The sequence below is a fragment of the Danio aesculapii genome, chromosome 6 (genome assembly GCF_903798145.1).
Source record: "Danio aesculapii chromosome 6, fDanAes4.1, whole genome shotgun sequence".
In the NCBI taxonomy this organism is placed as follows: domain Eukaryota; kingdom Metazoa; phylum Chordata; class Actinopteri; order Cypriniformes; family Danionidae; genus Danio; species Danio aesculapii.
The window spans coordinates 231257-256596 of NC_079440.1; the positions used below are offsets into that span (position 1 = coordinate 231257).

The window sequence follows — 25340 nt, forward strand, 5'->3', positions numbered from 1 at the left end:
ACAGCTTTCAAGCTCTTTTCCAAACAGAAATCACTACTGTTCCTTATACAAAGTTTTATTAGATGCCTTTATTAAAGGGTGACTTGATTTGCTGAAGAAAGTGTGGCTGTTACCACAGAAATATCAGGTTAGAAACAAAATTAAAGAAATATCCTCTAAACTTCTCCACAGATTTGATCCAGCAAAACATTATTTACAGAAATGTAAAAGCGGAATTGATGTAAATTGTATTTCTGTAATGAATACGAGGAGACGGTTTTACACTTATTTTGGTATTGTACATACTCAGCCAAAGGGAAGAGCTGCAAACAATTATTAACAATTTTCAGTGTTCAAAACCTCTTTCATCATTGAGGGAAAATGTACTTTTTGGCTTTACTGTCTAATTTACTAATAAGCAACCAAATTTTAAGGTATTGATCACTGAACTATGCTTGTATATAACCAGCATCAGAGACTCTTTGAACAAGGAAGCCTACCCACTTTAAAAACTGTGACCTCTATAATGTATTTATTTAATATGTACATTTTGCATATCTGTATTTTATTTATAATGACCCCCTGGCATGTATATTTTTTGTGTTGTAAAATGTTATTTGCTGTTAATAAAAAGCAGATGAACAAACTGAACTGGAACATGAACTAACTTTACCCTGAAGATTCAGAAACACACCCTATACGCTACAGACGGGCTGTTTTGAACATATCTGCTTTAACATTGAGTAATTAGAGTTAAACTGAAGTACTTTAATAGAATCGTATTCAAACACTGAACACAACAACAATCATCTTTATTTTTTCCAGCGAGTTGGAGCTAAATTCTGTTTCCAGACTTGAGTAAACCTTACGAGCATTAAGCAACCTGTCATTATGGGGCTCCTCGTTCTTTCGCATTGACCGATAGCAGCCTGTATCTGACCCTGAATACAAAGGAAGGAGGGGGTTAGCACAGCTTACGGACAACTACTAACATAAAACTAATCCTGCTGGATGTTCAATAGTTATTTTTGCTAACGAATGGCTTGAGTTAGCAGATCTGATGCTGTTGGCTGCGCACTTTACTGTAACCTAACGTTGCAAACGCTTCGTGTAAGACACATTTTCTGCATAAATTCCTTTTAAATGCTGATTTATTTAGGCTACATCAGTTCATTAACCAAGCGAACAACCTGTTCTTGCCCAAATTACGGCAAAGTTGTAATACATAATTAATATAAATTAGTGTATTGCGTGAACGCCCACTCATCAGCGCTGGCTTTCATCCAATCAGTGACGGCGCTGACGTCTAGATGATGCGTCATTAATAGTCATGAGCGCGACTAGGCGTGCGCGCTCACGCTGAGTGCCGGTCGCGCGCAGGAGATTCCGGCTAGGGACCATCATCATGAGCTCTAGAAAGGGTGAGTAACAGCAGACCCTATCTAGTGCACACTACACCGCCCAGCGCAGTTTTCATTCATATACACAGAGCAGCTCGTGTGTGTGTGTGTGTGTGTGTGTGTGTGTGTGTGTGTGTGTGTGTGTGTGCGTGCGTGCGTGCGTGCGTGCGTGCGTGCGTGTGTGTGTGCTCCTGTCACTGATGTGTGTGTCTCTGATGTTCTGTGTGGTGGCTCCCGGTTCTCCAGTGTTGGCCATTCAGGCGCGGAGGAGGAGGCCGAGAGGGAAGAAGGAGAAGACGGTTCCCCAGCGCAGGTCAGCATGCCGCGTGTGTATGTTGGTGTGTATATATGCTTGTGTGTGCCCGCGCATAGACTTTTGTGCGCGCGCAGCAGGGCAGTTGTCATGGCAACGGCGGGGGATCGGGGACGCGCGACTACTTCTTCGTGTTTGCGCGTGGCAGGACTGTTGCGTAACCGTGTTAACGATCGATCAGCTGTGTGTGTGTGTGTGTGTGTGTGTGTGTGTGTGTGTGTGTGTGTGTGTGTGTGTGTGTGTGTGTGTGCGTGAGTGTGTGTGTGTTTAATGAGGCTGGGTTATGCTTCTGTCACGGTTGTCATTCTGCATCTCTGAGTTTCTCTCTCAATCTCTCTCTCTCTCTCTCTCTCACACACACACACACACACACACACACCTGCATGAGAAACGACAGAAACTCGTTTGATGAACATTAATAATCCAGTAGAGGAGACTCAGCAGACTCTGATCAGAGGTAATCAGACCGTTACTGGAGGATCTGACACACAGCTGATCTCCTGCAGTCTATTAAAGCACACTAGTAATGACAATAAATCAATAATTATCAGTTAATCACCCGGAGATGACACTGAACACACTAAACCAGGGGTCACCAAACTTACTCCTGGAGGGCCGGTGTCCTGCAGATTTTAGCTCAACTCTAATCAAACACACCTGAACAAGTTAATCAAGGTCTTACTAGGTATACTTGAAATACCCAGGCAGGTGTGTTGAGGCAAGTTGGAGCTAAACCCTGCAGGACACCGGCCCACCAGGACCGAGATTGGTGACTCCTGCACTAAACGCTCAAAACATTGTCAAATCTATTTAGCGCCACCTGCTGGTGAAACTACATTCAGTCATTCTCCTTCAGCTTAGTCACTTTATTCATCAGGGGTTGCCACAGCGGAATGAACCACCAACTATTCCAGCATATGTTTTACACAGCAGATGCTCTTCCAGCTGCAACCCAGTGCTGGGAAACATCCATACACACTCATTCCCACACACACACTCATACACTACGGCCAGTTTAGTTGATCAGTTCCCCTATAGCGCATGTGTTTGGACTGTGGGGGAAACCAGAGCACCAGATATTATATTACAGAATATTATACACATATGAAATAGGATAAACATTATTAAATACCCACGAGGCACGTGTGACTTTATATCACATTTACATTATTTAAACAAATGTTTCCTTCCTATTAAAAATAAATATATTTCCAATCTGATATGTAAAAGGGAGAGAAAAAGTAGCCCGAGTTCTGCAGACGGGCCTCTGGGCCTGTGCCCATAATGCCCATGGGTTAATCCGGCCCTGCAGCCGGGACTCGAACCAGCGACCTTCTTGCTGTGAGGTCACAGTGTGACACCACTGTTCACACCATGAGCTGCAGTTCTATTGATTAGCCTGTAATTGCAACTCTATACTGCTCATTTCTATGAAGATGAGGAATGCTGATGAATTGTGTGTGTGTGTGTGTGTGTGTGTGTGTGTGTGTGTGTGTTTAAATCTGTATATGTGTCTGTGCTGTTTTAGGCCAGCAGGTGGCGCCAGTCGCCTGGAGAATCATTATCAGGACACTGAACACTAATGAAGCACAGCCCCGTCCTCTAGAGCCAAACACACACACACACACACACACACACACACACACACACACACGCACACACACGTGTCATAATAAACGCCTCTTCACTCCAGTCTGAAGCGGTGTCCTCTTTCTCTACAGCAGTAAAGTTTAAAGTCATTATTTTAAAGTAATATTCAGGCAATCATTCTGGTTGGTTGTTTCAGCATTGTCAAAGTGATACAAACAGCCAATCAAATCAAAGTAGGTGTGGTTTACCCTTCACTGATTGGAGAATGAGGTTTTGCAGAGCAAAAGTGGGCGGTTCTGAAATTGTGGGCGTTTACAAACAAGTTTCTGAATCATGCATTATTGATTGATCGCCTCCCCTCACCCCACCCCAACCACAACCGTCACTATGCATCACAAACCTGTCAAGTACCACAATACAGAGTCACATCCACAAACGCCAGTCAAACTGTACTGTGCCAAAAGGAAGCCCTATGTTAACAGTGTCCAGAAGCGCCGTCCACTTCTCTGGGCTCGGAGGCGTCTGGGATGGACCATCACACAGTGGAGACGTGTACTGTGCTCAGATGAAGCAGTGTTTCTGGTGTTTCTGGGAGAAATGGACGCCGTGTGCTCTGGACCAAAGAAGAAAAGGATCATCCAGACTGTTACCAGCAACATGTCTATAATCCAGGGTCTGTGATGGTCTGGGGTTGTGTCGGTGCCCTTGGCAAAGGTAACCTGCTCTTCTGTGATGCTCCATTAATGCTGAACAGCACAGAGAGATTCTGGAGCTCAATATGCTGCCTTCTTCTCCAGGGACGCCCATGCAGAGTTCAACAAGACAATGCAGAACCACATTCAGCACACATTACAGAGTCCTGCTGCTGCGGAAGAGGAGACGGGGACTGGACTGGCCTCCCTGCAGTCCTGACCTGTCTCCAATAGGGAATGTGTGGTGCATCTTGAAGCACAAGATGCGACAGTGAAGACTGCGTACTGTTGCCCATCGTAAGACTTGTTTGCAGGAGGAATGGGACAGAATTACTCCTGAAACACTTCAGCACTTGCTGTCTCCAGTCTCCAAATATCTTTAAGTCTTGTGAACAGGAACATTACACAGGGCGAATGCTTCACTGACACAACTGCTTTCATATGTGCTGCAAGAGCCCTGCTCTATAATCATGAGGAACACACTGACTAATGTCTGCTAATGTGGAAGTAAGTCTGGAAATCACGACTGTCTGTTTTGATTTGTGTTGTCCTCACTGACCCCGCTCTCTCAGATTCGGGTTGGAGATGGAGATTATGTTGTTTCCTAATCAGCGGCGCCGACAGAAGCCCAGCTTTTATTGCAGTTTGGGCATAAATGAAAAGGTTTTCTGTCATCTTTCCTGAGGCTCCTTCCTCATCCTCAGCACACTGATGAAGGTGTTCCTCCTCAGATCAGAGGTGTGTGCTCCACTGAAGCGCAGTTCACCAGACTCTGACGTGATGAACTGGACACGGTTATTCTCCGTGCTCAGCGCGAGTGTCACATGACCGGTTTGGGCTTCAGTGGTGTTTGTTGTGTGGGCTCCTGTTCGCTGACTGGTGTTGATGTGGAATAAACCCGAACCCTCTGCTCATCATATATGCTGCCGCTGGACTGAGCCTCACACACACCTGTAGTTGGACTGCTGCATCATCAGCGGAGTGTGTTCAGGACTAGTGTCACTGTGGGGACGTAAGCGGAGGGCTCATAACCCAGCCGCAATGAAGGAGTGTGAAGATGTAGAAGTGCAGAGTGTGTGCTGTGAGGGTTAGGGATATACAGGCTGTACACTACACACATCACTACAGCAGTGTGTGTGTGTGTGTGTGTGTGTGTGTGTGTGTGTGTGTGTGTGTCAGAGCTGGGCACACACACTGATTCTGGCAATTTCAAAGAGGACGAAAATCCAGCTCAGCTTCTGTGCCTTGCTCTCCTTCTGTCTGAGTGTGTGTGTGTGTGTGTGTGTGTGTGTGTGTGTGTGTAAGTAGGCCATGTAAAGATAGTTGCTTTAGGCAGCCTCAATTCTGGACCCTAAAATATCATCAGAAGCGTAGAGATGGAGCGGCGTCCCCACAGCGGCGTCCTGTGTGTGTGTGTGTGTGTGTGTGTGATGCTTCTGCGTTTCTGCTCGTCTTGCGCTGCTCGCGATCTGACGGTTGCCATGGCAGCAACCAGTTTCCTCCAGTTTGTTTTGCTGCGCGTCACAGGAAGTGCAGAGGATCCTCACACGCACACACACAGGTGTACAATACAGCACAGGGGTTTACTGTGTGCGTGTGTGTGTGTGTGTGTGTGTGTGTGTGTGTGTGTGTGTGTCTACAGTGACTCTTTTAAACACACTAGAGAAATACAGACAGACCATCGTGGGGTTTATCATGCCTGTGAGTGTGTGTGTGTGTGTGTGTGTGTGAGTGTGTGTGTGTGTACAGACAGAGGACGAGAGAAGAGAAGCTGAAAGGAAACCAGCAGCAGCTTGAGTGAGTGAGTGAGTGAGTGAGTGAGTGAGTGAGAGGGAGAGTGAGTGAGTGTTGCCCTGAGTTACAGGATGTCGTAACGGCAGTGCAACTGTGGAGGGGAGCTCAGGCTCAGGCTTACAGTGAAGCAGCTCCTGTTTCCAGCTCAGATCCCCCCGCTCTAGCTCAGTGGTGCGGCCCGCTGCAAGCTTAGATCCCCCCACTCTGGCTAAGTGGTGCAGCCCGCTGCAAACTCAGATCCCCCTGCTCTGGCTCAGTGGTGCGGTCCGTTGCGCGCACAGATCTGTTATTGTGCAGCGCTGCAGAACACACAGACGCTGGCAGAGTGTATGTGTGTGTGTGTGTGAGCTGCTCATCGCCTTCAGAAACACCGTGGAGGTACAGCGGTGGAGACAGGTGTGTGTGTGTGTGTGTGCGCCGCATCTCTGTGTCCTCCAGCCTTTATTCTCCTGTGAGGAAGAGGAGGAGGAGGAGGAGGAGGAAGAGCGCCCCCTCCCCTCACAGCCAGCAGAACGCTCCGGAAAGACACACACACACACACACACACACACTGTGTTTTATTCGTCCTGCTTCTGCTCCTCCGTCTCTCGGGAGCCTGCGGCTTGCTGATGTCCGTCAACTCAGAGAAATCCTCTTCTCCAGAAAGGTAACACACACCGCCGCGTCTTCATCACCTGCTGTCCTCCATCTCATCCTCATCGTCTCGCTGTCTGTCTCTGTGTGTGTGCGTGCGTGTGTGTGTGTGTGTGTTGGCCTGATAACAGATGCAAACAGAGAAAACACTAATAGATTTCACACACACACACTCACGCACACACACACACACACACACACACACACACATCTGCATCTAATAAACAGAATTGTGTCCTGAGGATCAGCCGTGTCGGAGCTTCACACACACACACACACACACACACACACACAGACGCTGATCTACAAGCCGACTCTATCGATCTGATGAGCTGTGTGTGTGTTTTCTCTGTTGCGCTGAGTGTCATCAGGCTGTGATCTGGGGCTTCAGGAACACACTCCGCGGATCTGAGACTGCACACACACTGGAGGATTGTGGGACGGTTTTGGCGGTCGCCGTGCCCTGAATACGGCTCAGATGCTGTATATTTATGAGTCTGCGAGGTGTTGTGATGTAAAAATGAGTCACTGAGCAGACGCAGACAGAGATGGAGACGGCTACAGTTTCCAGAAGAGACGGGGAGGTTTACCCTGCTGCTCTTGATTTACCGTGGTAGAGACGTCCTGATGTGGATCTTTATCAGAGGTCATGAACAATCATCTGATGCAAATATTCAGTAGATCTGTATTTCAGTAATGCTACTGAGGATGTGGAGGGTGGCAGAGCAGCACATCTAAGATGAGGAGTAGAGAATTAAAGCCAGAATATTTCAAATTGTGGAACATTCAGGCCACAGGAGAGCCGAGCAGTGCTGGAGGAGCTCTAGCAGATATGATCAGCTTCAGTTCAGTGTAGTGAAGATGTGTAAAGACGAAACACTCAAGAGCAGCTCCATCAGTCCAGTGGGACAGCAGACACACACTCCACCAGCTGACGGAGAAGAAAACCTGTAGAGAAACGTCAGACTCATCAGCTCCAGTTCTCCAGTTCTCCAATGTTCCTGTGCAGAGCTGCAGTCTGGAGAACACTGAATAACACGGGAGGAGGCTGGAGAACACTGGAGGAGGCTGGAGGACACTGGAGGAGGCTGGAGAATACTAAATAACACTGAAGGAAGCTGGAGAACACTGGAGGAGGCTGAATAATGCTGGAGAACACCTAAGAACACTGGAGGAGGTCGAAGAACAGTGGAGGAGGCTGGAAAACACTGGAAGAGGTCAGATAATACTGGAGGAGGCTGGAGAAAACTGGAGAAGGTCGGAGAACACTGGAATAGGTCGGATAACACTGGAGGAGGCTGGAGAACACTGGAAGAGGCTGGAGAACACTGGAGGAGGCTGAAGAACACTGGAGGAGGCTGGAGAACACTGGAGGAGGCTGGAGAAAACTGGAGGAGGCTGAAGAACACTGGAGGAGGCTGGAGAACACTGGAGGAGGCTGAAGAACACTGGAGGAGGCTGGAGAAAACTGGAGGAGGCTGGAGAACACTGGAGGAGGCTGAAGAACACTGGAGGAGGCTGAATAACACTGGAGGAGGCTGGAGAAAACTGGAGGAGGCTGAAGAACACTAGAGGAGGCTGGAGAACACTGGAGGAGGCTGAAGAACACTGGAGGAGGCTGGAGAACACTGGAGGAGGCTGAAGAACACTGGAGGAGGCTGAAGAACACTGGAGGAGACTGGAGAACACTGGAGGAGGCTGAAGAACACTGGAGGAGGCTGAAGAACACTGGAGGAGGCTGGAGAACACTGGAGGAGGCTGAAGAACACTGGAGGAGGCTGGAGAACACTGGAGGAGGCTGGAGAAAACTGGAGGAGGCTAAAGAACACTGGAGGAGGCTGGAGAACACTGGAGGAGGCTGGAGGACACTGGAGGAGGCTGGAGAATACTAAATAACACTGAAGGAAGCTGGAGAACACTGGAGGAGGCTGAATAATGCTGGAGAACACCTAAGAACACTAGAGGAGGTCGAAGAACAGTGGAGGAGGCTGGAAAACACTGGAAGAGGTCAGATAATACTGGAGGAGGCTGGAGAAAACTGGAGAAGGTCGGAGAACACTGGAATAGGTCGGATAACACTGGAGGAGGCTGGAGAACACTGGAAGAGGCTGGAGAACACTGGAGGAGGCTGAAGAACACTGGAGGAGGCTGGAGAACACTGGAGGAGGCTGGAGAAAACTGGAGGAGGCTGAAGAACACTGGAGGAGGCTGGAGAACACTGGAGGAGGCTGAAGAACACTGGAGGAGGCTGGAGAAAACTGGAGGAGGCTGGAGAACACTGGAGGAGGCTGAAGAACACTGGAGGAGGCTGAATAACACTGGAGGAGGCTGGAGAAAACTGGAGGAGGCTGAAGAACACTAGAGGAGGCTGGAGAACACTGGAGGAGGCTGAAGAACACTGGAGGAGGCTGGAGAACACTGGAGGAGGCTGAAGAACACTGGAGGAGGCTGAAGAACACTGGAGGAGACTGGAGAACACTGGAGGAGGCTGAAGAACACTGGAGGAGGCTGAAGAACACTGGAGGAGGCTGGAGAACACTGGAGGAGGCTGAAGAACACTGGAGGAGGCTGGAGAACACTGGAGGAGGCTGGAGAAAACTGGAGGAGGCTAAAGAACACTGGAGGAGGCTGGAGAACACTGGAGGAGGCTGGAGAACACTGGAGGAGGCTGGAGAACACTGGAGGAGGCTGAAGAACACTGGAGGAGGCTGGAGAACACTGGAGGAGGCTGAAGAACACTGGAGGAGGCTGAAGAACACTGGAGGAGGCTGGAGAAAACTGGAGGAGGCTGAAGAACACTGGAGGAGACTGAAGAACACCGGAGGAGGCTGAAGAACACTGGAGGAGGCTGAAGAACACTGGAGGAGGCTGAAGAACACTGGAGGAGGCTGGAGAAAACCGGAGGAGGCTGGAGAACACTGGAGGAGGCTGAAGAACACTGGAGGAGGCTGGAGAAAACTGGAGGAGGCTAAAGAACACTGGAGGAGGCTGAAGAACACTGGAGGAGGCTGGGGAAAACCGGAGGAGGCTAAAGAACACTGGAGGAGGCCGAAGAACACTGGAGGAGGCCGGAGAACACTGGAGGAGGCTGAAGAACACTGGAGGAGGCCGGAGAACACTGGAGGAGGCTGGAGAACACTGGAGGAGGCTGGAGAACACTGGAGGAGGCTGGAGAAAACTGGAGGAGGCTAAAGAACACTGGAGGAGGCTGAAGAACACTGGAGGAGGCTGGAGAACACTGGAGGAGGCTGAAGAACACTGGAGGAGGCTGGAGAACACTGGAGGAGGCTGGAGAAAACTGGAGGAGGCTAAAGAACACTGGAGGAGGCTGGAGAACACTGGAGGAGGCTGGAGAACACTGGAGGAGGCTGGAGAACACTGGAGGAGGCTGGAGAACACTGGAGGAGGCTGAAGAACACTGGAGGAGGCTGAAGAACACTGGAGGAGGCTGAAGAACACTGGAGGAGGCTGGAGAAAACTGGAGGAGGCTGAAGAACACTGGAGGAGGCTGAAGAACACTGGAGGAGGCTGAATAACACCGGAGGAGACTGAAGAACACCGGAGGAGGCTGAAGAACACTGGAGGAGGCTGAAGAACACTGGAGGAGGCTGGAGAAAACCGGAGGAGGCTGGAGAACACTGGAGGAGGCTGAAGAACACTGGAGGAGGCTGGAGAAAACTGGAGGAGGCTAAAGAACACTGGAGGAGGCTGAAGAACACTGGAGGAGGCTGGGGAAAACCGGAGGAGGCTAAAGAACACTGGAGGAGGCCGAAGAACACTGGAGGAGGCCGGAGAACACTGGAGGAGGCTGGAGAACACTGGAGGAGGCTGGAGAACACTGGAGGAGGCTGGAGAACACTGGAGGAGGCTGGAGAACACTGGAGGAGGCTGGAGAACACTGGAGGAGGCTGGAGAACACTGGAGGAGGCTGGAGAACACTGGAGGAGGCTGAAGAACACTGGAGGAGGCTGGAGAAAACTGGAGGAGGCTAAAGAACACTGGAGGAGGCTGAAGAACACTGGAGGAGGCTGGAGAAAACTGGAGGAGGCTAAAGAACACTGGAGGAGGCCGAAGAACACTGGAGGAGGCCGGAGAACACTAGAGGAGGCTGGAGAACACTGGAGGAGGCTGGAGAACACTGGAAGAGGTTGACGGACTCTGGAGGTCTGTGGTGAAGAAGCTATAGGGGTCTGCGGTCATGAGGCAGTGGGGTCTGTCAGAGAATGGGTCAATGAAGGACGAGGCGTTGGAAAGTATGGTAACCCAGAGATTTTGTGCTCTGTGCTTATCTCATCCATCCACACACACATTGAGAACACACACACACTACTGTATATGCTCAAGGGTCTTTCAGTCACGTATGTAAGCTCTATTCCTTCACACCTGCCTGACCGGAGACTCAAACCCTTTAGATTATAAGTATGACTCTAACCATTTGGCAGTGGTTGGGTTATGTTTAATTGTTAATTAAACAATGCTGTCCCTCCTGGTTTCAAGATGACTTTAGGACATGATGGTGCACAGGACCAATTGGGTTAACCAAGGTGATTGGGTTAACCTCCAGTAGAGCATGTAAAGGTGACTGGGTTAACCACTAATAGACTAGTAAATGATGGAGAGTTGATTGGGTTAACCACTAGTAAACTAGTAGAGGTGATTCAGTTAACCACTTTTAGACTAGAAGAGGTGATTGGGTTACCCACTGGTAGACAAGTAGAGCATGTACAGTTCATTGGGTTAACCACTAGTAGACTAGTCTCAACATGTTGACCAGCAGGTTACCCGCAGCAGTGTTTATGCCAGGTTAACTAGTAATGTAATGACACTCCTGTGCTGGCTGGTCAGGTTAGGGTTGGAGACGGGCAGGTTAGCACCATTACGACAGTGTCTGTGGGTCTTGCCGTCTTCAGAAGATTCTTGTTTTGTCACCATGGCTCTTCTGACAGTGGAACAGTGTCTCGGCACACCTTGTGGACAAACTAAGAAGTGCAAAAACGATTTAAAGCGCACGTGTGATTCTCAGTACTGCTGGCGCTGCTCTGGTGTCTTCATCAGTGTGATTGATATCGGCCTTATATTGATGTCTTCACTCTCCAGACATCAGGCTCTGATAATCCTCCACTGACACACGCAGAACTGCTGGAGCGAATAACACATTCACTGTGCGCGAGGGTCATTTCTGCACAGTGTGTGAAGTGCTCATGAGATTCCTAGCATCGCTGGGACAGAGAGAGAAAGAGAGAGAGAAAGAGAGAGACAGACACACACACACACACACACACAGAGTCTTCAGGAAGCAGGAGTTTCAGCAGACACCCCATCATCATCATCATCCTCATCATCATGGAGCACAGTAACACTCACTGCAGCAGGACGTTTGGTTTAGCGCTCAGTGCTCTGCGACTACGCCATCGAGCCAAACTCAGGTAAACAGACAGTGTGTGTGTGCGTGTGTGTGTGTGTGTGTGTGTGTGTGTGCAGACTCTTCACAAGAGCCTGATGATGAGACGTGAGGAGATCCAGCCAATCAGAACAGCTCATGTTCATGACGACTCTGCAGATTAGGCTTTAAAGATACAGAAATCCAAACAGCCATTTTAATTCATGGATAATGGAAAGACTGAAAGATGAACAGAGACGGAGGTGTGAGAAGTGAGTGTGTGTTGCGGATGCATGGCGTTCAGAATGTGGCGCTGCTCTGTGAATGTGTCTGAGGGGTGCGAGTGCAGATAAACACCACTGTATTTGAGTTTATCTACCATCCAGGGATATCTGGGATGCCGGTGCTTCAAACACTGATGTAAGCGACACATGTTTATGTGTATTTGGTGTTGGTCAGTTACTTTATTTACAATTTGCTGTATATAAAATATAAATGTGGAATTTGAGAAACGCTAATGATTGAGTTTCATGTCAAGATGGATTCTTGATTTATGTCTGTAGTTTCTATGGAAACAGGATGAAGGTGTTCAGTGTCTGACCGCTGCATTGGTGTGTGTGTGTGTGTGTGTGTTCTTGTAGGCCAGACACACAGAAGGCTCCCTCCGATCCTCCTCCTCCACCTCCACCTCCTCCACCTCCTCCTCCTCCACCTGAGCCCGTGGCCCCACCAGAACCGGAGGAGGAGATTCTGGGCTCTGATGACGAAGAGCAGGAGGACCCGGCCGACTACTGCAAAGGTAAAACACCTGTTCGTGTGTGTGTGTGTGTGTGTGTGTGTGTGTGTGTGTGTGTGTGTGCATGCGTGTTAGGGTTAAACTGAAATTGGCCATTGTATTTATCTGCGATACATATTGCTGGGACCACAGGGTGTGTTAAAATCTACAGGGAATCACACTCCTCATCCTCCCAGGAGGAGTCTCTGCCAGGGTCATGGAGAGGAGGATCAGGCTGATGGATGAACCTCAGATTTAGGAGGAACAATGTGGATTTCATCCAGGCAGTTTAACACTGGAGCAGCTCTATACGCTCACTAGGGTGCTGGAGGGTTCCAGGGAGCTCGCCTGTCCAGTCCACATGTGCTCTTGTGTACTTGGAGACAGCGTTGACTCTTGTCCTTCGTGGTGTTCTGAGGTTCCTCTGGGAGTATGGGGTCAGAGGCACTCTGTTAAGGGCTGTGGGTCCCTGTATGACCAGAGCAGGAGTTTGACAGCAGTAACTCAGGCTTGTTCCCGGTGTGTGTTGGGCTCCAGCAGGGCTGCCCTTTATCACTGCTTCTGTTTGTTACTTTTATGGACGGAATTTGTAGATGCAGCCGGGGGCCAGAGGAGGTCTGGAGGGGCCACAGGATTTAATCTCTGCTGTTTGTAGATGATGATGTTCTGTTGGCTCCGTCAGACCTGGATCTTCAGCATGCACTGGGATGCTCTGCTGTGGAGTGTGTCACGGCCGGAATAAGAATCAGCAGCTCTAATCTGAGGCCATGGAGCTCTACTGGAGGCAGGAGACCTGACATCTGCAGGTGGAGAACCATCCTTACCCCAGTGGAGGAGTTCAGGTGTCTGTGGGTGTAGTTCAGGATTAAGGGGTCGGTGGAGTGTGAGATTGACAGGCGGATCAGTGTAGTAGTAATGCAGTCAGTATATCGGTCCAGTGTGGTGAAGGAGCAAAGCTCTCGATTTACCAGGTGATTTACGCTGGATCTATATTCCTACTCTCACCTGAGATCATGAGCTTTTGGTCATCACTGAAAAGACTAGATCTGGGATAAAAGTGGACAAAATGAGTTTCCTCCACAGGGTGGCAGAGCTCAGAGACAGGAGAGGAGCTTACTGTAGAGCCGCTGATGATCCTCCACATACAGAGAAGCAGCTGAGGGGCTCGAGCAGACTCCTCGACGACTAACGATAGAGCAGTTCAGGGCTTGTCCCACCAGGAGGAGACCCAGGACACGCTGGAGAGACCCCTGTATGTGTCTCTGGAGGCCTGTGAACATCTCTGGAGGAGAGTTTGGGGTTCTGCTAAGACTGCTGCCCCCACAACCAGACCCCGGATAAATAGGAGAACATGAAAAACCAAATGAAATTAATATCTCTATTGCGAAAGAATTCATAATTTTAGATATATTGGGTCATTCTCCTGGGCAGTGCATCTGCATCAAATATAATAACCCAACCACAGGCATTGTTAAATACAGCAGAGCAGAGATGCACATGAAACAAATGCTTTATGGTTTTCTGGGAGTCTAGCAGTATTCAGGTACACGAATTAAACACAAACACAATAAACCTTGACAAAGTTATAAACATAACATGTTGTGCCTGATTGTTTTAACCCACAGGTCTCAAACTGGACTTCTGGAGGGCCGCAGCTCTGCATAGTTCTGCTCCAACCCTAATCAAACACAGCTGATCAACTAATCAAGGTGTTCAAGCCTACTAGAGACTATTAAGCAGGTGTGAGTTGGAGGTGGTTGGAGCTAAACTGTGCAGAGCTGCGGCCCTCCAGGAATCCAGTTTGAGACCTTTGATTTAAAACTGACTTAAAATGCTTACATAGTCAGTCGTACATGCTGATATAGATGCTGAAATGAAATATTGCGCAGCTCTAGTGTGTGTGTGTGTGTGTGTGTGTGTGTGTGTGTGTGTGTGTGTGTGTGTGTGTGTGTGTGTGTGTGTGTGTGTGTGTGTGTGTGTGTTTCACTGGAGTCAAAGCTGCACGGGTTTACCTCAGAGGTGAGAGAGTCTCCAACCTCAATGTTGCATGTGTTTATTGGTAGATCTGGTGGTAAACTGTAAAAAGTAACCCATGTAAATAACACTGCAGTGCTGCTGTCACCTGAAAAAGCTTAACTTTAGGTGTCGCCAGTTGAAGTAAAGTTGTAGAGAAGAGCTCTAACAGACACTGTGATAGAGAAAGAGAATATAGTGTGAAAGAAACCTGCTCTGGAAATACGGACTGGACGGTGGAATCGAGTGTCGAAGCAGGTTTAATGAGTGTACAGCTGGAGGAAACACTAGCCGTATTCTCGTGTTTCCGCGTGTGCCGTCAGTGTATCGTGTTTCTGTGTCTCTGCAGGAGGATACCATCCCGTCAAGATCGGAGACCTGTTCAACAGCCACTACCACGTCATCCGCAAACTGGGCTGGGGACACTTCTCCACCGTATGGCTGTGCTGGGACATCCAGTGAGTGTGTGTGTGTGTGTGTGTGTTTACTCTGTAAGTGAAACAGGTGTGAGTGTAACCTGTTTGTGTGTTACTCAGTGTGTGTAATCTGTGTGTGTTACACCAGGGGTCTGCAACCTAGAACCGGTGTTCGTGTTGATAGTTGTTCAGCCGGTGGGGGTTATGGGTTGGTCAGTTTGATGGGAGGTGTTGTCGACTGTGAATTGACATCTATATCACATCATCTTGATGAAGACAGGTGCCGCATGCTAACAGATGCCGGTGTCTGTACCTGGTTTGTGCCCCCATAGAAAACTAAATGTTTAGATTTCTTGTCGTAGATCGGTTCTGCCCGTCCGGTCTGCGATGAGCACCGATACAGATATTGGTTCTCAGGGGAAACTCACAGCACAGGGGGATCTCATATAGAGTCATCTCACATTCCTGCAGCCCGGTATAAACTCTTTCACTACCCAGTGTTGGGTCACGGCACGGTGGTTGGGGACCCTTGTGTTAAATGTAACCTGTGTAACTCAGTGTGAGTGTAACCTGTGTGTGTGTGTGTCTGTGTGTGTGTGTGTGTGTGTGTGTGTGTTAACAGAGGGAAGCGTTTTGTTGCGATGAAGGTGGTGAAGAGTGCACAGCACTACACAGAGACGGCACTAGATGAAATTAAACTACTCCGATGTGTAAGTGTGTTTCCATTACACACACACTAACACACACACTGACACACACACTGACACACACACTGACACACACACTCTGTCCATCAGAGCTCTGATAAAGGAATAACTGCACCTGTCTGTCTATACAGACCATATGTCGAGACACACTAGGGGTGCAGTGATATATGATTTCGTCCCGAACCCTCAGGGAAAGGGTGTGTAACAGTTCGGTTCAAACACTCTGATGGTGAATACGGTCAGTCCAGATGTGCATCACTGCAGACTCCATCACCACATTCATATAGAAGAACAATGGAAACATACGATTCTGTCTGATCTCATGCACGCATTAGCCAGTCTCTTCTCTAAACACACACACACACACACACACACACACACACACATTACTGATTATTATTGTGACCCCAAAACTAAGGTACATCCCAAACCATGACTTGAGTGTACTGTAAGACCTCAATACACACCTGTCCGTACATACAGTCAAGCCCAAAATGATTCATACCCCTGGTTTGTGCACATCTGACTACACACACCTGTCCTCTGTCTGTCTGTCAGGTGCGCGAGACTGATCCTGAAGATCCTAATAAAGACATGGTGGTTCAACTCATAGACGACTTCAAGATCTCAGGGGTGAACGGGATTCGTATCCTCACATCCTGTGTGTGTGTGTGTGTGTGTGTGTGTGTGTGTGTGTGTGTGTTTCTCCAGGTGTGTGCTTGTGTGTGTGTATTTTCAGAGGTGTGTGTGTGTGTGTGTGTGTGAGAGTTTTATTTTCTGAAGTGTGTTTGCCTAAATACAGTTAATAAGGACACAGATGTACGCAGTGACACTTCCTGTGTGCTCGTTAACCAGAAGTCTTAATCACGCTAATGATGTCGTCTGGAAGTCGGAGTGCGGCTGTAGCGTGTCCTGCGAGGGCTGTGTTTAGCGGAGGGTTGGTTTCTTTAACTCTGGCTCTCAGACGTGTGTATGGTGTTTGAAGTTCTCGGTCATCATTTGCTGAAGTGGATCATCAAGTCTAATTATCAGGGTTTGCCATTACCCTGCGTCAAGAGCATCATCAGACAGGTAATCTCACACACACACACACACACACACACACACACACTCTTTATCTGACCCTGACTCAAGATGACCGATTGGCTGATCAGAACCCGTGTTGGTCCGAGTTTAGCCAATCCATGATATCCTGCTGTTTTCTTCATTGATGAGGAGACTCTGTGGATCAGTGTGTGTGTGTGTGTTTGGGCAGTTTTGGCTGTGGCTGGTGTTTCCATCATCGCTGGGTTTAATACACACTGAAGACTTCAGCTGAAGATTTGTTAATGTAATCAGCAGTGTGTGACTGTACGCAGGGCCTGTGATCTGTAGTGACCCACTTTATAAGGAGCGTCCCCCTCGGGCAGCATCGCTCACTGATTCTGCACAGGACAGATCTCACACACAGCGCTGTATGAAGACTCTACGGTTCAGCGGAAACACGGCTGATAACCCAGACCCACAGGAGCCTATACTGACGGAAAACCCTAAACATAGTTGAGGAGGGTTATGAAGGCGTTGATGGATGAACCTCCTGCTTCAGACGGTGTTTTCTGCTTGGCTCAGCTCTGTGTAGTTCACATTAACACCAGCACAGCTGCTTTGTTTGTATCCCTGTAAGAGAGACGCTGTTATTGCTGCTGTTGTGCTGGCGCCCCCTGCTGGAACAGGCCCAATCTGTCTGATGTTATAGTTTTGTGCATGTTTTGTGATGTCACATGACTATGTGTGAGCACAGGTGTGTGTGTGTGTGTGTGTTTGTTCCACAGGTGCTGCAGGGCCTGGATTACCTGCACAGTAAGTGTAAGATCATCCACACAGACATCAAGCCGGAGAACATCCTGATGTGTGTTGATGATGCGTTTGTACGGCGCATGGCGGTGGAGGCGACGGAATGGCAGAAAGCAGGAGCGCCGCCACCCTCGGGATCCGCAGGTACACCTGTCTGTCTGATTCTGTATACATGATGAATCTCACATACCTGTCTCACTTTACCTGTGCTTGTTTACAGTCAGCACGGCTCCGCAACTCAAACAGGTGAGTGGAGAATATGACGGAGATGCTGCAGACGAGGCTGTGCTGAATATGAGCTGTACGTGACTGACTGCTGTGTGTGTGTGTGTGTGTGTGTGTGTGTGTGCTGTGGCGCCCCCTGCAGGTGGGGAAGATCTCCAAAAATAAAAAGAAGAAGCTGAAGAAGAAGCAGAAGCGGCAGGCGGAGCTGTTGGAGAGGCGGATGCTGGAGATCGAGGCTCTGGAGCGCGAGGCGGAGAAGCAGAAGGTGGACGGAGAAACCAACGCAGAACACGGACCCACACTAGCGGACAGCGAAGAAGACGAGGAGGAAGAGGAAGATGAGGAGGAGGAGGAGAAACAGCGGCCCGTCAGACTCACCAACCACACCTGTAAGTGCTTCAGCTCTGCAGATTCAGGACTCATTGAACACACACTTATCATGTTTACATGACTGTAGCAGATAAATGAGTACATGTGAAGTGCTGTGAACTCTCCCGACACACTGTGCGCTAGTGTTAGCAGTTAGCATCACTGTGCAATCAAACACTGTGTGTGTGTGTGTGTGTGTGTGTGTGTGTTTTGGCTTTTGGTCTGATCTGTACTGATTCATACTCGCAGCGTGTGTTTCTGCAGTTCTCCAGTAATGATGTTTCATTCGTCAGGTGCGGAGCCGGAGCAGCCGGAGGTGGAGGACAGTGAAGATGGAGAAGAAGAGTCTCTCACACACACACCCACACACACACCCACACACACTGCCACACAGACTCCCACACAGACTCCCACACAGACTCCCACACACACACCTACACATGCACACACTCCCACACACACTCCACTGGGGCGGACGGACACTCCGCAAGAGCCGGAGCGACCAACAGGAGTGGAGGAGCTAGACGGCGGCAGAGACAGCAGACAGGAGGAAGAGGAAAAAAAAGAGGAAGCAGATAAAGAAGAGGAAGTAGAAAAAGGAGAGGAAAACAAGGAGACAGCAGCCGCTCCATCAGAGAGCACAGAGGAGGAGGAGACGCGGCAGTGTGTGAAGGAGGAAGAGGAAACCAAACACACCAGAGACACACAGGAAGAGGAAGAGGAGGAGGAAGAAGACGACGATGAAGAAGATGAAGAGGATGAGGAGGAAGAAGAGGAGGAAGAGGAGCAGAGCGTCGCAGCTAAGACTAATGGTCATGTGTGTGTGTGTGTGCAGGAGTGTGTGTCCCCCACTGTCCCCCCGCTGCTCTGCCCCCTGGTGGAGTCTGAGATCAGCACCACCGACCGCGACGCCTCTGACGCCTCCTACGAGTTGTTCAATGGGGACACGGCGGCCCTAAGCAATGGGGCCCGACACCGCGGCACCGCCCCCCGCTTCCCTGAGCTCCCGCTGGATCCTGACCCCACACACACTCTGCAGGATCAGGCCCAGGGGCCCGACAGACACACCGACCGCAGCCGCACTGTGTCCTCGTCCAGCACCGGGGACACTCCCAAAGGTCAGGCTCACACACACACACACACACACTTGTGCTCGCAGTAGACAGTAATAGCGTGTGTTCATCTACAGCTAGGATCCGGGCCGCTGATCTGCTGGTCAATCCTCTGGATCCACGAAACGCAGAAGCACTGAGAGTCAAAATCGCAGACCTGGGCAACGCCTGCTGGGTGGTAAGACTCTTCCTGCTGTTCGCTGAACATTGAGTTTACACTCGGCTGCATGTGTAATGCTGATTATATTCACAGCACAAACACTTCACAGAGGACATCCAGACGCGGCAGTACCGCTCCATTGAGGTGCTGATCGGCGCCGGCTACAGCACACCTGCAGACATCTGGAGCACCGCCTGCATGGTGAGCACTGACCTCTGATGCCTGACCTCTCCTGTCTGATCTCTGGTCTCTACTGTCTGACTTCTGATTTCCTCTTATCTTCTCTTATCTCTGCTGTCTGACCTCTGTTGTCTGATCTCTGCTCTCAGACCTCTGTTGTTGATTTTCTTATCTCTGCTGCTTGACCTCTAATCTCTGCTGCTTGACCTGAGCTGTCTGATCTCTGACCTCTGCTATCGATTTTTGTATCTCTGCTGTCTGATCTCTAGTATCTATTCTCTGACATCTGCTGCCTGACCTCTGATCTCTGCTGCTTGACCTCTGCTGTCTGACCACTGATCTCCTCTGTCTGACCTCTCCTGTCTGATCTCTGACCTCTGTCTGTCGTCTGCTGTCTGACCTCTGATCTCCTCTGTCTGACCTCTGCTGTCTGATCTCTCCTGTCTGATCTCTGACCTCTGCTGTCTGACCTCTGATCTCCTCTGTCTGACCTCTGCTGTCTGATCTCTCCTGTCTGATCTCTGACCTCTGCTGTCTTATCTCTGACCTCTGCTGTCTGACCTCTGCTATCTGATCTCACCTGTCTGATCTCTGACCTCTGCTGTCTTATCTCTGACCTCTGCTGTCTGACCTCTGATCTCCTCTGTCTGACCTCTGCTATCTGATCTCTCCTGTCTGATCTCTGACCTCTGCTGTCTTATCTCTGACCTCTGCTGTCTGATCTCTGACCTCTGCTGTCTGATCTCTGACCTCTGCTGTCTGACCTCTGATCTCCTCTGTCTAACCTCTGCTATCTGATCTCTCCTGTCTGATCTCTAACCTCTGCTGTCTGATCTCTAGTATCTATTCTCTGACATCTGCTGCCTGACCTCTGACCTCTGCTGTCTGATCTCTGACCTCTGCTGTCTGACCTCTGCTGTCTGATCTCTCCTGTCTGATCTCTGACCTCTGCTGTCTGACCTCTGATGTCCTCTGTCTGATCTCTGCTGTCTGATCTCTGCTGCTTGACCTCTGCTGTCTGATCTCTGACCTCTGCTATCTGACCTCTGCTGTCTGATCTCTCCTGTCTGACCTCTGATGTCTGACTTTTGATGTCTGACTTTTGATGTCTGATCTATCACCTGTGACCATTGATCTCTGACCTGCTGTTGTCCACAGGCGTTCGAGCTCGCCACCGGTGACTATCTGTTTGAGCCGCACTCCGGTGAAGACTACTCTCGTGATGAAGGTACCATCGGCTAGCCCTAATGCTAATGCTAATGCTAATATATCAGACGTTCAGAATGGAGTTTGCGCAGCACATCGACAGCCGTCCATCTTGGCAGAGTTCTGCTGAGGCGAAGAGCAACTTCAGCAAGCAGAACTGGTCCGAGTTCCTCCTGAAGGTTTGGCTGATGCGAATATAGTTGGTCAGAGGCATGATGGGTCAGCTGTAGAAGCGCACGCCGCTCACCGCTGATCCAGAGAGTGTTGAGCGTTTTCAGAACGACGGTCATGTGACTGCAGCTCCATTCTGAACCGCGGCACCGTGAGCCTCTGCTGTCCTTCACTGCCGCTGCTGGTGAAGCTAAAGCTCAGCATTAGCATTAGCGCTGCGCTCATATGTCAAGTGTGTTTGCTGAACTCTTCTGATCTCTTCTTCCGTGTTTCCTTTCACGCTTCCTCTTCCTCTTCCTGTAGATCATATAGCTCACATCATAGAACTTCTTGGCTGCATTCCTCGACACTTTGCTCTTTCTGGAAAATATTCCCGGGAATTCTTCAACCGGAGAGGTAGTGTTAGCCCAGAGGGAGAGACGGACGCCAGCGCTGACACACACACACACACACACACACACCTCTATTTAAAATGGCTGTTTCACCTAAATCTCTCTCCTGGATTTGGCTTCACACCTCAGATATATGAGGGTCAGGGTTCGTTAACTCCATCTGTCTGCGATAATAACATGTGTGTGTGTGTGAAGGCAGACGTGTGGTGTCCGTCCTCCTGCACCATTGCATGATTAACTCATGAGTGTGTGTGTCTGTGTGTGTGTGTGTGTGTTTGGTGGTCAGACCACATCGCTCTGATTATGGAGTTACTGGGAAAAATCCCCCGCAAGATCGTCGCCGCTGGAAAATACAGCCGTGAGTTCTTCTCCAAGAAAGGTAACGGTGTGTGTGCTCTGGGCCTGCAGCGCAGCTCAGCTGGTCTTATGCAGATTAATTTATGCAGATATATTCAAATATGTTTATGCAGATTTATTTATCACGATCTACTGTTACATTGAACACTGGCTCAGCGGTCTGATGTGGGGACACTTTAACAATCATAATGTGGGCAGTTTAACAGTGTGTGTATGTGGGAGTGTCCTGTTGTATGTGGGAGTGTCCTGTTGTATGTATCCTGTTGTATGTGGGTGTGTCCTGTTGTCTGTGGGAGTGTCCTGCTGTATGTGGGATTGTCCTGCTGGATGTGAGAGTGTCCTGTTGTATGTGGGAGTGTCCTGCTGTATGTGGGAGTGGCCTGTTGTCTGTGGGAGTGTCCTGTTGTATGTAGGTGTGTCCTGTTGTATGTGGGAGTGTTCTGTTGCCTGTGGGTGTGTCCTGCTGTATGTGGGCATATTCTGTGGTGTGAGTGTGTGTTACACTGTAATGTGGGCGTGTCCTGGGATATGTGGGCGTGTCCTGATCTGCATCTCTGTGCAGGCGAGCTGCGGCACATCACCAAACTGAAGCCCTGGTCCCTGTTTGACGTGCTGGTGGAGAAGTACGGCTGGGCGGCGGAGGAGGCGGGGCACTTCACACACTTCCTGCTGCCCATGCTGGAGATGGTGCCAGAGAAACGGGCGTCGGCCTCCGAGTGCCTCCATCACCCTTGGCTGAGCTCGTAGCACTGCCGCCTGAGGCTCGCTGGCGCCCCCTGTGGCTGATCCGAACTGCAGCTTTACACAGCAGAGGCAGAGCAAGGGGAGGCTCCAGAGCGGCGTGGGCGGGCTTCACACACACACACAATCTGAATATTCCTCCGGTTCATTAAACAGAGTTAATATATTATACAGGCTTAAAACAGAAGTGTGTGTGTGTGTGTGTGTGTGTGTGTGTGTTTGCGTCTGTAAGTGCATGAGTTTGAGTGTGTGAGTAAGTGCATAGGTTAGTGTGTCTGTGTGCAAGTGCTGAAGTGTGTGTGTGTCTGTAAGCACGAGTGAGTGTGTGTGTGTGTGTGTGTTAGAAACAAACTGCTAGCTGATTTTTCTTGAAGCCCACCTGAGTCGCTCTGCATGAAGCTCCGCCTCTTTCCAGCCCACTGTCCAATCAGGTTCTGTAATGGAGCTGTTTACAAACCTCTCTCTCTCTCACACACACACACACACACACACACTCACACTGCCTCTGGAATCATGGGTCCAGCAGAGATGTTTGTTCAGACGGGCGGATGGACACTCCTGTGCTCCGCCGCTGAGGGTTTCAGGTGTGTGTTTGGGAGCTCCTCCAGCTCCTCACTCCTCGTCCTGCAGCGGGACGGCTCTGGCTCTCGCTCTGGAGCTGCGTCTGTGCTTTCGGTTCAGGGAAACTCACGGCTGTACAGAGATCAGAGACTCACGGCTGATCTGAGAGCAGCGCAGACGCGCGCACGCACACACACACACACACTCCATCACCACCGTTAGTTTAGTTTCCGCAATAACAGTAGACGGTGGAACACTTTAAACTATTTATCCTGATTTAAGAGCCGCTCTCTGGTGTCGTGACCGTGACCGAGTTTAGTCCTAATGCGGTGATTGTGTTTGGTCTGTTTGGGTTATTTTGATTTGGGTTGTTTTATTGGGTTGTCACTCCTCCGCCATCGACCCGTGCTGCTCTGTGAGGACTCGTGCGACCGTGAGGAGTTTATTGGACATTTTTGCAATAACAGTGATGATGAGGATGAAGGTGTGCAGCGAGCGCTCCTGACGTGTCTCTCGCAGCCGCTGACTGTTCTTCCCACAGTTACGTCCCTGTTTTACATCAAAGATTTAATAAAACTGTAAATTATCACACTGCCTGAACACGTGCGCGCTTCCTGTGCTGTGTGTGTGTGTGTGTGTGTGTGTGTGTGTGTGTGTGTGTGTGTGTGAGGCTGTGTCTTGAGGACTGGACATTTTACCACACGTGTGTTAAACAGCAGGTAATTCTGAAGTACTGGAGCAGCTGATCTCAGATCAGTGTGTGTAACGATGAGGATGATGAACTCCACACACACACTCACACACACCTTTACCTCTGCATGTGCACATCAGTATGTGGTGATCCTCCAGAAATGAGTGTGTGATGTGCCTCCACACACCCTGAAGAAGATGATGATGATGATGATGAAGATGAAGAGTTCCTCCAGCAACAGTGAGGAGATGATCAGCTGCTGCTGTCCTCTGCTGTGCAGGTAAAGGTGGTCACTCAGTGCTTTCGCTTTCAGATAAGAACAAACCTTCAGAACAGGTCATGATGAGCTCCTGGAGCTGCTGTGGGGTCTGATGAAGAGAAGCGACCGCTCAGTGCTTAAAACGGAACATGATTTACAGCTTAATTACCTGTCATTCACACCTGGCCAAACAGTGTGTTCACTGAAGCGTGCACGGAGCGTCAATGACGTCACGAGTCCCCGGAAACACGATCTGACGCTCTGGGTTTGTTTACCTCAGAAAGCGCGCGGTTGCAGCGTGTGTACAGTCAATATTATTATATTATCACCTCGTATGAGCATGAACGGTCTGCAGGACGTTAGAAGAGAGCTTCACGTAGTGTGTGTGTGTGTGTGTGTGTGTAAAAGCGGCTCACCCGGTACTGTTCATCGAGTATTCTGACTGAGCTCCTGCTGTTCTCCACACACTATAGAGCAGGGGTGTCCAAACTCAGTCCTGGAGGGCCGGTGTCCTGCAGATTTCAGCTCCAACTTGCCTCAACACACCTGCACGGATGTTTCTAGAAAGCCTAGTAAGAGCTTGATTAGCTAGCCCAGGTGTGTCTGATTGGGCTTGGAACTAAACTTTGCAGGACACCGGCCCTCCAGGACCGAGCTTTGACATGCCTGCTATAGAGTGAGTCCACACCTGTGCTGCTCAGCGGTTCACCTCGGCTCAGCAGGACAGGTAATGGTGTAAATAATGTGGCGTGTGTCCGTTTCTCTTCATCAGCGCATCATCATTAATGAGTGATTATGATCTACAGCAGGGGTCTCAAAAAAAGGTGTCAAAAAGAAACCCGGGAGCACTAGCATTTACAGCGAGGGAATGACATCCGATGTGGTATAGAGTTTGTTGTTGTCTTAGAAATAAGATATATTGATTACACATTATATAAATTATTTCCATAATGCTTTCAGTGTATTATAACAGCTCGTCACCCAGTGATAAGCACAGTTATTCAGCTAAATTAACGTTAAAGTGAGCGGCGTTCATCTGACAGCTCCATTAGCGATAGCACCCTCCCAATGGATATTGGAGAAGACCAAAGGACCCAACATCCAGCCTGAAATACACAACTATCTCACTCAAACTCCAAGTGTTTTAACAGGAGAGAAGGTAAAGATCTACAAGTGTTTGGACTCCTGCAGTGTTGTTCTGTGTGGTCATGTGCAGGAAATAATGCTCCATGATGAGCAGATTCAACACTATGTAGAGCTAAACACAGAGGATCTGCCTAGCCAAAGACAAGGACAGAAGATGGAGCTGTACAAGACCTGGGTCATCATCAACATGCAGAACTACTGCATTCTGACAGTGAACTGCTCCTGTACAGCAGGGTATGTGGACT

The 25340-nt window shown here is 49.5% G+C and overlaps 1 protein-coding gene across 7 annotated transcripts; it reads left to right on the forward strand.

Moving 5' to 3' along the window:
• Positions 1-1330: 1330 nt before the first annotated feature.
• Positions 1331-23599, forward strand: srpk2 (SRSF protein kinase 2). 7 transcript variants are annotated; one of them, XM_056459234.1, is made up of 16 exons: positions 1331-1400; positions 1626-1692; positions 12423-12580; positions 14919-15027; positions 15608-15695; positions 16251-16338; positions 16657-16763; positions 17504-17669; positions 17746-17771; positions 17893-18139; positions 18413-19237; positions 19309-19409; positions 19485-19592; positions 20730-20799; positions 21252-21344; positions 22260-23599. In XM_056459234.1, exons 1-16 carry the CDS (start codon positions 1385-1387, stop codon positions 22442-22444), a joined length of 2454 nt encoding a protein of 817 aa, XP_056315209.1. In that variant the 5' UTR covers positions 1331-1384; the 3' UTR covers positions 22445-23599. The 7 variants fall into 7 exon arrangements, with proteins under 7 accessions (XP_056315209.1, XP_056315208.1, XP_056315212.1 ...); XM_056459233.1 differs by lacking the exon at positions 21252-21344 and adding an exon at positions 21627-21719; XM_056459237.1 differs by lacking the exon at positions 21252-21344 and adding an exon at positions 21627-21698.
• The last annotated feature ends 1741 nt before the right edge of the window (positions 23600-25340 follow it).

What these genes read in the sequence shown, in the direction of transcription:
- srpk2 (XM_056459234.1), top strand. An exon ending in CTCAGGGGTGAACGGGATTC is followed by an intron (nt 16,339 to 16,656) that starts GTATCCTCACAT and finishes TCTGGCTCTCAG; the next exon opens with ACGTGTGTATGGTGTTTGAA. An exon ending in TGGGCAACGCCTGCTGGGTG is followed by an intron (nt 19,410 to 19,484) that starts GTAAGACTCTTC and finishes TTATATTCACAG; the next exon opens with CACAAACACTTCACAGAGGA.